Source organism: Camarhynchus parvulus, chromosome 5, assembly GCF_901933205.1.
Source record: "Camarhynchus parvulus chromosome 5, STF_HiC, whole genome shotgun sequence".
Lineage (NCBI taxonomy): Eukaryota > Metazoa > Chordata > Aves > Passeriformes > Thraupidae > Camarhynchus > Camarhynchus parvulus.
Genome location: NC_044575.1, coordinates 21,970,889 through 21,983,418, shown reverse-complemented (window position 1 = coordinate 21,983,418; position 12,530 = coordinate 21,970,889). Strand labels below are relative to the sequence as shown.

Sequence of the window (12,530 nt, the reverse complement as noted above, 5' to 3'; positions counted from 1 at the left end):
TCCAGTGGAATTAAAAGAAACTGCAGGCTCTTAACATCAACTGGGTCTAATATTTTCTTGGCACAGATTGCTTGGTTTTCCTAAAAAAACCCCTTCTTAACTATTGTAGCAATTTCAGCAATACAGAGATGATCACAACTTTATTAATTTCTCAGCCATTGCCATCAATATTTCAGAACTCTTATCAAAATAATTATTCCCCCTTCAAGAGTAAATACCTGAATCAACTGAGCCTGCCTTTTCATCATTGTGTGGAACACCTTAATCACAACTTCAATTCCTCTCAAAAATAATGCTAGGATGTCAGTCATCACCCACTGGCTTTGCAGTATTATTTCCTCCATTTTGTTTTGCAGGAGCTTAGGAATCAAAACTGGCAAAAAATTTTCTAGATCTGCATTTTTAACAGCACTTTAGAAGGACTGCTCCTTTAATGATGTGTTGATAGCAACACTTGATTGCTCAGAGTAACTCAAACAACACATCAGAAGCTGAACCCATCTTGCAGTGTCTGAAGAGCTGAAGAAATGCCTCTTCTAAAGCAGCCTCAGGATTGCTGTGTTCAGAGGCATTTGCACAGCCACTGTGGGTAAGGAAGCAATCTTCAATGGAATTAAAGCTTCTCTCAAGAGCTGACTGTTTCTTCATCTTATAGTATAAACACAGACAGGCCTTTGAGCAAATTCTTTCAGATTAAGTCTTTTTGGTGCCTCCTTTAACAAAAGAAAAGAATTTTTTTAAAATTCATTTTCCATGTAAATTTTACTCTGAAATTCAAATTAATTTCCCATTTTTTTTCTAGAAATTTATTTCTCTGAGAAGAATTTCAAGTTTTCTAGTATTACAAAGTAAGAATAGGAAAAGTGTTTCCTTTTTTTCAGCCATAAAAATATAAGTATTAAACACTCAGGTTAGTCATATATTTAACTATCTGTCTATACTACAAATTAAAATAGCAGTCATTTTTTTTCTCAGATCTCTTACAGGCTTGTCTTGGTCAAGAGAATATAATTTTAAAAGTGTGATTGCAGGCAAGGCTATAAAATGAACACTCCAGGAGCTGTGACACTTGCAGATCTCTTATGAGATCAGAAGAGAAGAGCTTAGCTACTTTCTTGACAAAAGATTTCTTCTCTGAACATGTGCATGAACGCTGGCAGCATTATCTTGTCCTGTGATAGGCTTAATCATCCCTGTGGGATCAAAAATGGCTTGTGGCTAAACGAGCACCCTTAGCTGTCCCCTGCCTGCCAGAAGGAAAACTGCAGTAGGAAGAACCAGTCCTTTCCTGGAAGTAGATTTGTCTTGTCCACCTTACTTGTGATTTAAGGATATAACAGAATTTGGAAGAGAGAAGTCATTTTTGGAAGTGGAAATGTTAGGCTGGTGTAGGACTCTGTCTGTCCTAGATCTGTCCAAGACATTTTCATGCTCAAGACTGTGAAGACCATAAAATGATTTTTTAAAGTTTGGAGCTGGTCTCTTCAGCCAACTAACTAAACCCATGATGATGTCAGTGGTATAATTAAGAGACATCCCTATGACTGAATGAAGGGGCTAAGAAGTCAGACCACGTTGATGGTGTGTTTGGCTGGGAGTGACTACTGCAGAAGAGAAGCAGAAACTTATTTTTTTAATGAAGATTTTTATTCAATTGTTAAATAGAAAGAGGTAATAACTTAACTGTGTAGACAAAAGGAGAAGTACACCAGATGTATAGAATTTGTACATTTGTATGACTTGGGAATAAACGTTTTCAGGAAGATGAAAACTTTGATTCTTAATAGAATTAAATTTCATACTGATCCAAGCCAAGACAGGAACGAAGTAGGAAAAACATAATTTCAATATTCACAGAATAGGTTCTTCTTCATTAAGTCAGTTGTGGATGCTAGATCTTCTTTGGGTCCTCACTGTTAAAGAAATGAGGGAATACTTAGCTTTCAGAAGTCTCTGGACAAACTGTAGCATCTCTAAAATACGTATATGCTAAATCACATTTTATCTGGCAGCTAAGATTGCTTTATATTTGTGGACACAGCAAAGTAACACACGTAGTTTCTTAATTTTTCTTTCCTTCCATAGCAACAGTGGACAGAAATAGATACTACAAAGAGACAATGCAAAATTTCTGGTTTGGTTTGGCTATATGGTCAAGTTAGTGCATTTCAGTGGATTCATGCAAACTCTGCATGCTTGTTCTTATCCCATGGCAGATACAAGACTGCATGACACAGCTGAGCTTCCTTTCCCCCCAACACAAGCTGCACTACTGTGCAGTTGCTGTAGGCTGCAGTCACACACACAGGAATTCCTTTATTCCACCTGGTACACGCTAACTAGAAAGCTTGTGGTCACATAATTGTTTAGTTGTGGCCTTAGTTATTGATTAAATGGGACTGAAGAAAATGTGTTCTAGCTGGAAAGGTTCCTGGAATCCTGACCATGTAAATGCTGCCTCTCTTCTTGTCAAGGGGCTAGGTGACTTCATTCACTGTAGATCTGTCTCACCATCTGAACTGTGTGATTGAAAACTGCACCTTTTCCAGGGGAATGATATATTCAAATGCTGCATTACAATTTCTTCTCTTTCTACTGCGCTAGTAACATTTGTAGTGTCATTAAATTGATTGCCTTTATTGGCACATGCTTTGGAATGGCACATATCTGAGAGGGAAGGTGAACAGTGAATCACCTGGCTAACATCACTTATCCTGAGTGTGGCCCCATCTGCATGAATGAATAAATGGGGTCAGTGTAGAACTGATCCCTTATGTCAAAAGCAAGGAAGGAAGTGATGACCCTCATGGAGAGCAGTTCTTCAATGTTTTTCCTGAGTGAATAGAAAGGTTGATTTGGCATGGACTGTTTTCCTTGCCATTCTCCTTGTTCTCAGACTTACCAGCAGTAAAGGTGGCTTGGAAACCAGAAGCTGTCTGGGCACCATCTGTGGTGAACTCTACAAGCATAAGATTACTGGAAGCAACTATGCCATTGGGGATCTTTGATCCACAGGTCTTGTCCATTAGAACTGGAGAAGACTTGCTGGATCCATCATAAACTTTAACATAATCACCCTGACAACCTTTAGTTATTTGTAGCTGAAAGGCTTGAAAGTGCAGGGAAACCTGGAAGGGAAGAGAAAATCAATTTTTAATATATAAGTATGCTTCTTTCATGGAATATCCTTTAAAACAGACAGAACCTAAACTGGAGCCAAGCACAGACTCACAGACTAGAGCTGTTTACCCAGCTTTGCCTCTCTCCCCCTGAAGTTGCAGGGTTCAGATCTAATCACTGAATGCTCTCATGCTCAAGGAGCTCTGCCCTGATTTTTCAAACCTGAAGCCCAACTTGTGGAGATTTTTCAAAATCACAACTGTGAATTGTCTTTGTCTATACCTGGCTTTAACACATACCTCTCTAGAAGTAGAAACTATTCTGAAATTTTTCTTGTCTGGCAACTGCTGTACAGAGCACAAGATGCTTAATGTTGAAAGAAGCTCAGCCATCTTTCAAGACCACTCTTAACCTGTGTTTACCTTTCTGGATCGGGTTCGGATGAGCCAGACACAGTTGGTGTTATCTGAGTAATTCCTTGGGTAGTTGGCAGATCTCAGGGACCCAGAAGGTCCATCAAGAATAGTGCTGCAGCGACCTGAGGGAAAAATGCTTGCTTCAGGATTGCAGAAGATTTCAGTCATGCACAACTACAATCTCTTCAGAATGGACTGATCTCTGTTTTCTGATCTATCAGCATTCATTTCAGAGTACTGGTACATCTTGATTAAAAGGAGTATTCATGTTGTCCTAATTTCACAAAATGCATCAAAGAGGAAAGTAAAGTAGTACTCTGAAAATCATTCCATTTTTCATTCAGTGCTCTGAAAATAATTCAATTTATTGATTAGCTCTGTCATTTAGCAAGAGATCTCCTTCTGCAACTCTGTAAAGAGTGAGAGGTTTCAATTCACTGCAGTTGGTGCCACTGTTTTCCATTGAGAAGGGGAAGTTAAGTGATGTCAGAAGAGTCAAGCCCAAATATGATGCCTCTGCAATGCTTAACTTCTAAGCTTAGGAGGAGCACTTGGGGTGCAAGAGGTAAGACTTTCATAATTTTTTTCCCTCTGATTGAATAAATTTCTGTGACTGTATATAAAAAATTCTTCTAGCAGAGGTTACGTATAAGGAGTTTAAACATACAAACTTAGAATGACTTTTGAAACTTTTGAAAACTGGACAAAGCAACATGAAACTGTTCAAGTTCAAAGGAGCATAAAACTGTTTTGTTTTGGCTCAGGTCTTAAATACCAGCTGCCATAAGGAGCGGTGATATCTGGCTCTTTTGGGATTTATAGTTGTCTGCTGAACTGTAGGAAACCAAATTATTCCATTGAAGTTTAAAATGTGGTATGCAGTTAGTCTAGTTGCACAGCAGCCACTTATGCTAATAGCAAATTTGTTTGATTTACTTTAGAGGCAGTTTCCATTTTCTCACTAATCACAATATGCCTCCAGCTTCACTTTTGCATTCCCTCCCAGAGTAACCCTAGTGGGTACCAGGAATTCATGAGAATAGTCTCACAGGCTGATGAAAAACTGCTGTCTCTACCACGTGCCCAAATCTGAGTTGAAGATAACAGGGAGATCTGGAGATACTTACTGCAGTTGTAAAGTTTGTTGATTTTGGCCACATCCAAGTTGCTCATCCCTTGTCTCTGTCCAATATGCACTGATCTATCAGGAATTGGTACAATAGTTGCTTTCCCAGTCGTATTGCTGAATGTGTATCTGAAAAAACCCATGAGAAACAATGCTCTCTAAGCACCATAACTTCTTTCAGGATTCAGTAGGATGCTTTGGAGGGAGAACAAGAATTGTCCATAAGCTGTTGCTATGACTAATAGTGCTGTTTAAACAGGTCTCATTGAGATGTCCACCAGTAAGCAGAGTCAATGTCCAGATGGCCTCCTTTGCTCCCAAGCCCAGCAGTGGAGGGCTCCCTAATGGAAAGCTAAGGGACAGTGTATCCCAGCCCTAGGGAGCAGCTGGTCTGAACTGACTCACACTGTTTTTCTCAGAAGGGGAACTGGGGAAACTGGTAGTTAGGAGAGAGTTATGATAGAAACTAATTCTGATGTAAGATTTGAGTTCCTAAAATAGTAGTGCCATGCTGCTACTTACGGGCCATAGTGCATTACTGAGGAATAGTCATATGGAAGATCCAGGTTATTGGAGTTTTCAAATTTCTTGAAGTCTGGTCTGTCAGCTGTAATATATGATATTGTACTTAAGAGTGTGCTTCCTCCCTACTCCCTTCAGGGGAAAAGGGAGAGCTGGGAGCAGTAGGATGTGTCTATACCACTTCCTACATTGAGGAGTTCAAAGTACTTACGAGGACTGATGTACTCCCACATGATCTTTACGTGTTTATCTCTGTCACTTCGAGAGTGCTCATGCAAAAAGCCCAGAGCATGCTCCAGTTCATGCTGAATTACTCCTTTCCACATGCAGCCTCCTTTCATCACAGAGACAGTCTGTCCACCTCCTACTCTCCCATAGTTGGACCAGCAGCTGAGAGAGGAATTGAAAACAAGACTTATGGGATTTTTATTGGCAGGCAGGCAAAGAGGCAGAACAGAGAACCTATCTTCACACCCCTCTTGTGGGAGTGGAAGGATTCCTCTCTCCACTGTGATAGTCAGAGTGCAAAAGTGACCATGGCATATAAAAGAACAAAAAGTCTTCCATTGCTAAATGGAAGACTTTTGTTAGCACAGAGGCTCCTGAATTCTGACTTTACCATGACTTTAACTCTCTTGAAATAACAATTCTTTTTTTTTCAAAATACTAAAGACAGTATCACAGCTGGAGATAAGATGGAGATAACACTTTCAAGCTAAGTGTTGAACAACTTTCTCATAAGCTCTAATTCTAAGCTTGATGATCAACAGTGTGATTCAGAGAACTGTTTATTTCATAAGTTGGTTTACTTTTGTAGATAGGACCTACAGTATTCAATATATGTTGTGCCGAAGTGTGCACTATCCCACAGAGAAAACATGAGCTTAGACATTCTTTGCCCCTTAATGGTGCTTTTCCATGCTTTGTATTATTTCAGTGTCTGCAGTGAGTTCCTGATGTACCTGATGAGCCCTTGCCCTAGTAAGGTACCCAAGGAAAATACCTTGGCACTGTGATAAAACAAAAGCTTTTTCTGAGGTCACACAGAATCAGTGTAGGGAAGGACTGAAAAATAGAGTAAAAGTAACTTGTTAATTTATCATTCAACTCACCCATCGGCAGATCTAATACTGAGGTAGTCACGTTCTGCCTTGCGCTTCACAAAATTAATACAAGTCAGTGCTTCAAATTCTGCCATGGCATCATGAATCCCTTTTACATGGCTCTCCTCTGGGGAAGAAAGGGTTAATTTTAGTGGTCACAAGCACAGATTAGTAGATGCCATTAAAATCTCACATATTGTCAAAAACAGGATAAATGAGGGACAGAAATATTAGCCTAGGTTCTTAGGTTCTTTTTTTGCTCAGTACTGAATTTTGTTTAAGATTTTAACAGCCTGGCACAAGATCCTCTTCATCCAGATATTTGTCCAAATGTATTCAGGTGCCTCTTTTTTCAACTACTTGCTCTTAATTATAGTGGTCATTTCTGATGTATCTTATTGGACACTTGGAGACAATTAAGGGAAGCTGTTTTGCTGATGAAAAGCAGATCATTGAAGCTCTACTGTACTAGTCATGAACCTTATAAAGGAAGGCATTCTGGAAGACACCATTAGAGGGAATGGTTATTGCTGTCTCCAAGAGATCAGTCCCAAAACATGATGCAGGCAAAATGTCTCAATGAATATTTCTGGTTCAGGTCCTTGTAACTTAAAATTTATCTGTGCTGGCACAGCACAAGTAAATCCTTAGAATTGATTTATTCAGCTGTTTGTGTGCTCACTCAATGTAAGTTTCTCTCTGAAGAATATTGGACAAAACCCATTTAAAAAAAAATTTCTATTTAAACCCACCATAAGCAGGATCCAGTTCATAGGGAATACGAACAATCCCATCACTGGACTGGGGCCAGTTGCACTGGCGACAGTTGATGGCACTGCGACTCCTCCGTGGAACTATGTCACCTTCCTGCAGGAACTGGGAGCTGTCTGGAGACAGAGAAAGGGTGGAAATTTCAGCCATAAATTGCTGGACACCTGCTAAGCACACTTGAAAAAACAAGCAGTCTCAATAGTAAGAATGATGTTTTACTCTGATATTATTTAATCACCCATTGTGTGACACTGAATGAATGACATCAGATATCTCCCCAGGAAGGTGCTGGGCAAAATCAGAAGGTGACAATAAAGAAACCCAGGAAGGCAGGCAAACCAAAAAGAGGAATGTTGTAAGGAGAAAACTGTAGGAATATTTGGCGTCTCTTTCTACCAATTACTTTACTTCAAGTAAAGTCACTTGAATGACTCTTGGAGGAGAAAATGTGAGGAAAACAAGCTGATAGATCAGGGAATGTTTGGAAGGATCAGGGAAGAGGAAGTTGGGAGCAGTGAGAATGGAACTGACTGCAGCGTATCTAGGAGTCTGCACTGCAAAACCATATGATGGCTGAGTGCAAGCAATGCTTCATTCAAGAAAAAGACTGTTAAATAAGCATACAAATACCCACATTTTCTCTTTATGTCCAAAGAATGACAAAGATGTTGAAAGCTAAAGCTGAGGAAACTGTCTGAATAGTTTTCAGTTGCCTCCATGCCTAGGAGCATCTTCAGTACTAACACAATAGTTTGAGATGCTATAGGGCTTCAGCAGACCACACCATAATCCCAGTAGTGTCTCTTATATGGTGGTGTGTTATATGGGAAACACATTTGCACAGATTGTGGTAAGACATGGTACCTCCTATATCACCCTAAAAAAGCAAAAAAGACAGCTCCCTTATAGACAGGAATTTGGTGGCATTACCTTTGTTAACTTTCAGAATTTTGTTAAAAATATCTTCGTCCTCCTCATCAGTCTCTGTAGGTGAAGGAGATTCTGTGCAGAAACACAAGAGTATCACTTTCTCATTCCCAGAGGAAATATGAATCCTGATTTTTTACTCTGATGATGCATGATTTTTCCACTGATGCATGTAAAGCTTACAGAGTCTATTTAGGGACTGGAGGGATGTTCACTCATGTAGATGTTTGTTCACTGACAACCTTGAGAACCTCCTAGCTGTGGTTATTTTGGCATTAATCGAGTCCCAAGAGCCATTCTCCTTCAATTATTTCATTCTCTCCTTTTTTTTTCTTTTCCTAGCCATCATATTTTTAGGCCATAGATGGCACAGTTTTACTTCTTTATGAACAACTCACACTCAAATCCCCAACATCAGATACCAGAAACAAAAATGGATGGAGAGCAGTCCTGCCACTTCTTGCTGGACATGATGACCTCTTGAAAAACCCTCAAAATCAATGAAACTGGAACTGCATTCCTGTTCCACACGGGTAGAACTGATGTCCCCATCTAAGCCCAGCACTGGGGACTCATAGGCCTTGCTAGCAAAATCAGCTAACTCTGTGCATTATGCAGCAAGTCTTGACATCAATAAAAAGCAGAAACACATGACCTCTGTGCTTCTAACCTTTAGAAGTGGCCTAATTCAGGACATGAATTAAGCAGAGCTATTTTCAGCAAAAGTAACAGCTGAGGTTTTTAGCAAATTGGTTTTTTTAGCAATTGGCCAAAACCAAGAGACTTTGCTTTGCATGAAACATTGTGGTGAGTGCATTCATTTAAAATTCTTCATAAAGGTTAATTTGTATTAAGCCTGTGTTATTTTCTGAAGTAACTGAGTAGATAACAATCAGTATATCCCCTCAAATATGTATTTGTAGATGGAGTAGTACATACCATATATATTCTCCTGCGTAGTAACCTGCAAGGACAATACATTGATATTATCTCACAATTTATAATGTAACATTCAATTAAATAATAAAACATATAAATTATCAACAGCATCCAGGCTACCATTGGAAGTATCTTTCCCCAATGCAGCTTTTATGTACTGTGCCATGTGCAAAGAATTACCATGGGGTGGTAGATACTCTTCTTTGGTACCTTGGCAACTAGGGGTATCATAAAGGCAAGTGCAATAAAAAGTGTGGAATAAGGTTCAGATACATTCTGATGCATGGTTGAGCAGAGAAAACTTTGCTACACATGTAGATGCAAGGGGAGTCCAAGAGTCCTGGCCTTACTTTCCACAATGTTGAACCCCAAAGTGATCAGAAGGGCTGAATTAGCTTTCCTTACCTCAGTAGGCTCTGTTGCTGCAAAAAGACAAAAAGACAAGCATCAGACTCTGAATGCAACTTCTCAGTGTGTAACAGCATGGATGCACCTCCTCTGCCATGGGAATGCCTTTGGCAGATCCCTTGGAGGAGTGGAGGGGAATGGAGTACACCAGCTAATGCATAGGCACAGAAATTAAAAAGATATTTAATCTAACAACTATGGAAATTCCTAGTAGATTGTGTTGAGGAACAGAATCCTAAGAATTTACCATCTAAAAATCAGCAAAGCATTTTATCAGTTTCAGTATGGAAAATTGCAAAATAAATCAGTGACAAAAAATGGGTTTTTTTGTCCTAATCCTAAATCCTAAGATTTCTCTGCAACAGGTGCAGGCTAATCAGCTCAACAATATCCCCTGGTTTCAAAGTGCCAAACAATAAGGTTATAACATGTGATGGGGGCTATAATTTAACATGGGGAAAATAATCTCAGCTTCAGTATGTACCTGACAGCAGCTTGGTACCATTCTGAGTTCTAAGGTGCCTTTCTACTGTGATACCTTCTGATTTTTACCAAATATGAGATTCTAGATACAAACCAGAAGTGAAAATCTGACCTGATGTATACATTTCTATCTTCATTTTTATAATACCAAAAAAGTTTAAAAATCGGAAGGGCCTTCAGAGGTCATCAGTTTGTCTGCTTTCCCTAAGGCAGAAACAGTTTTATCTGTATTATTCCTGACCACAGTTTGTTTGACCTGTTCTTAAGTATGATGGATATGTTGCAAGCCTATCTGGCAATCTCTTCCAGTTTCCTAATAATTGCAGTCTTCCTTGTCAAAGTATGAAACAATTTTATTTTTCCTAGTTAACACTGAAACAGGGAACACTCATGTAAACAGTCATTATTTCCAAGCCCATCTGTGCCCCAAATTTTACTATTATTTTTCTCAGTAAAAGATATGCCAAGCTCTATCACCCCTTGCAGCACCATTCCTTTTTCATAATTATTGCTCAGACGTAATGAGGAGATGCCTTCCTTTTCAGACTCCATCTAGCACCCGCAACAGAATTGCTTTTGTTGAGCCAAAAAGACTTCAAGCCTGTGTTTTCAGACTGTTACTTCAGTTACATTGCAGTGGAAGTCCATTGCAATGATGATGGTTAATTATAGAAAAATTTGGTCAGTTCCCACAGCTGCATAAGAGAGATCCATGGCATCTAAAAACATTCTGCAGGGAAGAACATTTTTGAGATGCGTTGACCAGATCTAGAATTTATGTACCCAAGAGGCACTACATTAATTGAGTAGTCAAAGTCAGTAGAAATTAGGCTCCAGATTCCTAGGCACATAAAGCCTGCAACTTCTTTTTAAAACCCAAATGAGACACCACAGAAGGCGTCTGCCATCTCCTTGATGAAATGAACATCTGGTGTGATAGGGCTCTCAAAATTATACAGCTCACATTTTCCCTACACTCTAAATACTGAAAGATGTCTCAAAAGGCACAAAAAGCAGTAACGATGATAAATTAAAACTCATTGCATGCATTTGTCCCAATAAACCTGCAGCTTTGAGTCTGAGCAACTGACTACCTTGAACTTGAGCAAGAGTGTCCCTTGGTCCCTTCTAAATATACTGAGCAGTAATTTCACAACATCCCTTTTTCCCCATGCCATAAATGACAGTTCAAAAGCACAATTTGTCAATGTTCTTATGTCACTGACTTGCTCTATGTCAAGCAAATTTTTCCAAGGTGTCTTCTTTTTGCACACATTACACACAGCCTGTTCATTTCTTGCTGTAGTTAAAGTCTGCCTACAGTTTTCTTTCCATTGACCTCTGAAGGTCTGCAATTATCTCCTTGTATTTTGCAAGTTAACAAAGGCTGTTCAGCTAAGCCTGTTCCAAATCAGAACAAAGCAAAGCTTTCTTTGACGCCTGACATCTTTTTCCTACAGCTAAACCCAGGTAGGCAAGGAGGCAAATGATTAGCAGTCTTATTATAACATTCAACTTAATGAAAAGGTATCAAGATGTCTAATTAAAATTTTATTTTCAAGCCTGTGAAAGCACATCTAAAGTAACCTAATAAACCATGTCCCAAAGTCTGTGTAAAGCACATCTTTGTAAAACAAACACATCTGCACTCTGTTCAATAACAAGTTATGAAACATAGCTTTATTCAAAAGGCCTGTCAGTGCTTTCACATGCTCTAAAAGCAAATCAAAACCAAGAATGTAATAAACAGTCAAGAAATAACAGGTGCTTTTAAAATACACTATAAATCCTACTTACTTGTTGTGCTGTTTTCGTAGTCATCCTGCAAAACCAACAGGTAAAAGCCATTATTCTTCCATAGCTGACAAATACAGCAACAATAGTATCAAAATCAGGATGAATGGAGGAGCCAAATCATTATATTGCCTTTATTTATTATGATATTACTAATATTTTCTTGCAGAAAATTTATCGAAGTGGGCCTTCACAGCTTCACTCCAGGAAGAACAGACCAGCTAGGCAATGGGGCACAATTGCGGGGAGCTGCTCTCACCTGGATAGGGAAGGCCAGGGCAGCGGGCAGCAGAAGTGCAGCGAGGACCAGGCACCCCTTCAGCTCCATGGCGCAGTGCGGACGGAGCAGGGTGCGAGCCCTTCTCCCTGCTCCCCGCAGCGCTGCCGCAGATAAAGCAGCGGAGCCTGCTCGGGTCGGGCTGGGAGCCCTGCCCCAGCCAATGGGAATCCCAGCAGGAAGCAAACTTCTTTTGCTGCCTCAACAGCACGTTTAGCCCCTGGGCATCTCCCGGTGCTGCGCTGTTGCCGCCGCCCTGAGCATCCCTAGGCCGCCCAGGGCCATTCGTGCTGCTCTCTAGAGCTGGCTCGGCCTCATGCTTGTGCTACCACGCATTTCCTCTGCTTCTTAGAGGACCTTTCCTGAAATGTTCGGTTTGACTGTTACCACCCTTGTTCCTGGATAACTCTCCAGAGAACTGCATTGTTAGGATTTCAGAGGGTAGGTGACTTTTCTCTTTATGTCGCTGAGATTACAGAAGGCCATGACGCTATTGTGTTGCTTTGAAACATAGAACACGTCTACCCAGTGAGCTTATCAATGTTTCTTCCGTGAGACAGCTTATGGTTCTATACATACAGATTTTTGTTTTTTCCTGTGTGTTTCTTGATGTTTCATCATGTCATGAGCGTCTCCTGTGCTCG

The 12,530-nt window shown here is 40.0% G+C and overlaps 1 protein-coding gene across 1 annotated transcript; it reads right to left on the bottom strand.

The window, feature by feature from the left end:
- Positions 1–1,878: 1,878 nt before the first annotated feature.
- LOC115904069 (astacin-like metalloendopeptidase) lies at positions 1,879–11,937 on the bottom strand. Its single transcript, XM_030949153.1, has 13 exons — positions 11,869–11,937; positions 11,613–11,637; positions 9,330–9,346; positions 8,925–8,949; positions 7,989–8,060; positions 7,040–7,174; positions 6,297–6,414; positions 5,396–5,574; positions 5,185–5,269; positions 4,664–4,791; positions 3,543–3,658; positions 2,903–3,128; positions 1,879–1,913 (listed from the first exon to the last, which is right to left on the bottom strand). The coding sequence occupies exons 1-13, from the start codon at positions 11,935–11,937 to the stop codon at positions 1,879–1,881; spliced, it is 1,230 nt and encodes a 409-aa protein (XP_030805013.1).
- Between the last annotated feature and the right edge of the window lie 593 nt (positions 11,938–12,530).

What these genes read in the sequence shown, in the direction of transcription:
- LOC115904069 (XM_030949153.1), bottom strand. Translation starts at nt 11,937, where the DNA reads ATGGAGCTGAAGGGGTGCCTGGTCCTCGCTGCACTTCTGCTGCCCGCT. An exon ending in GTGGGAGTACATCAGTCCTC is followed by an intron (nt 5,270 to 5,395) that starts GTAAGTACTTTG and finishes CATATATTACAG; the next exon opens with CTGACAGACCAGACTTCAAG. An exon ending in TCAGTAATGCACTATGGCCC is followed by an intron (nt 4,792 to 5,184) that starts GTAAGTAGCAGC and finishes GGGTTTTTTCAG; the next exon opens with ATACACATTCAGCAATACGA.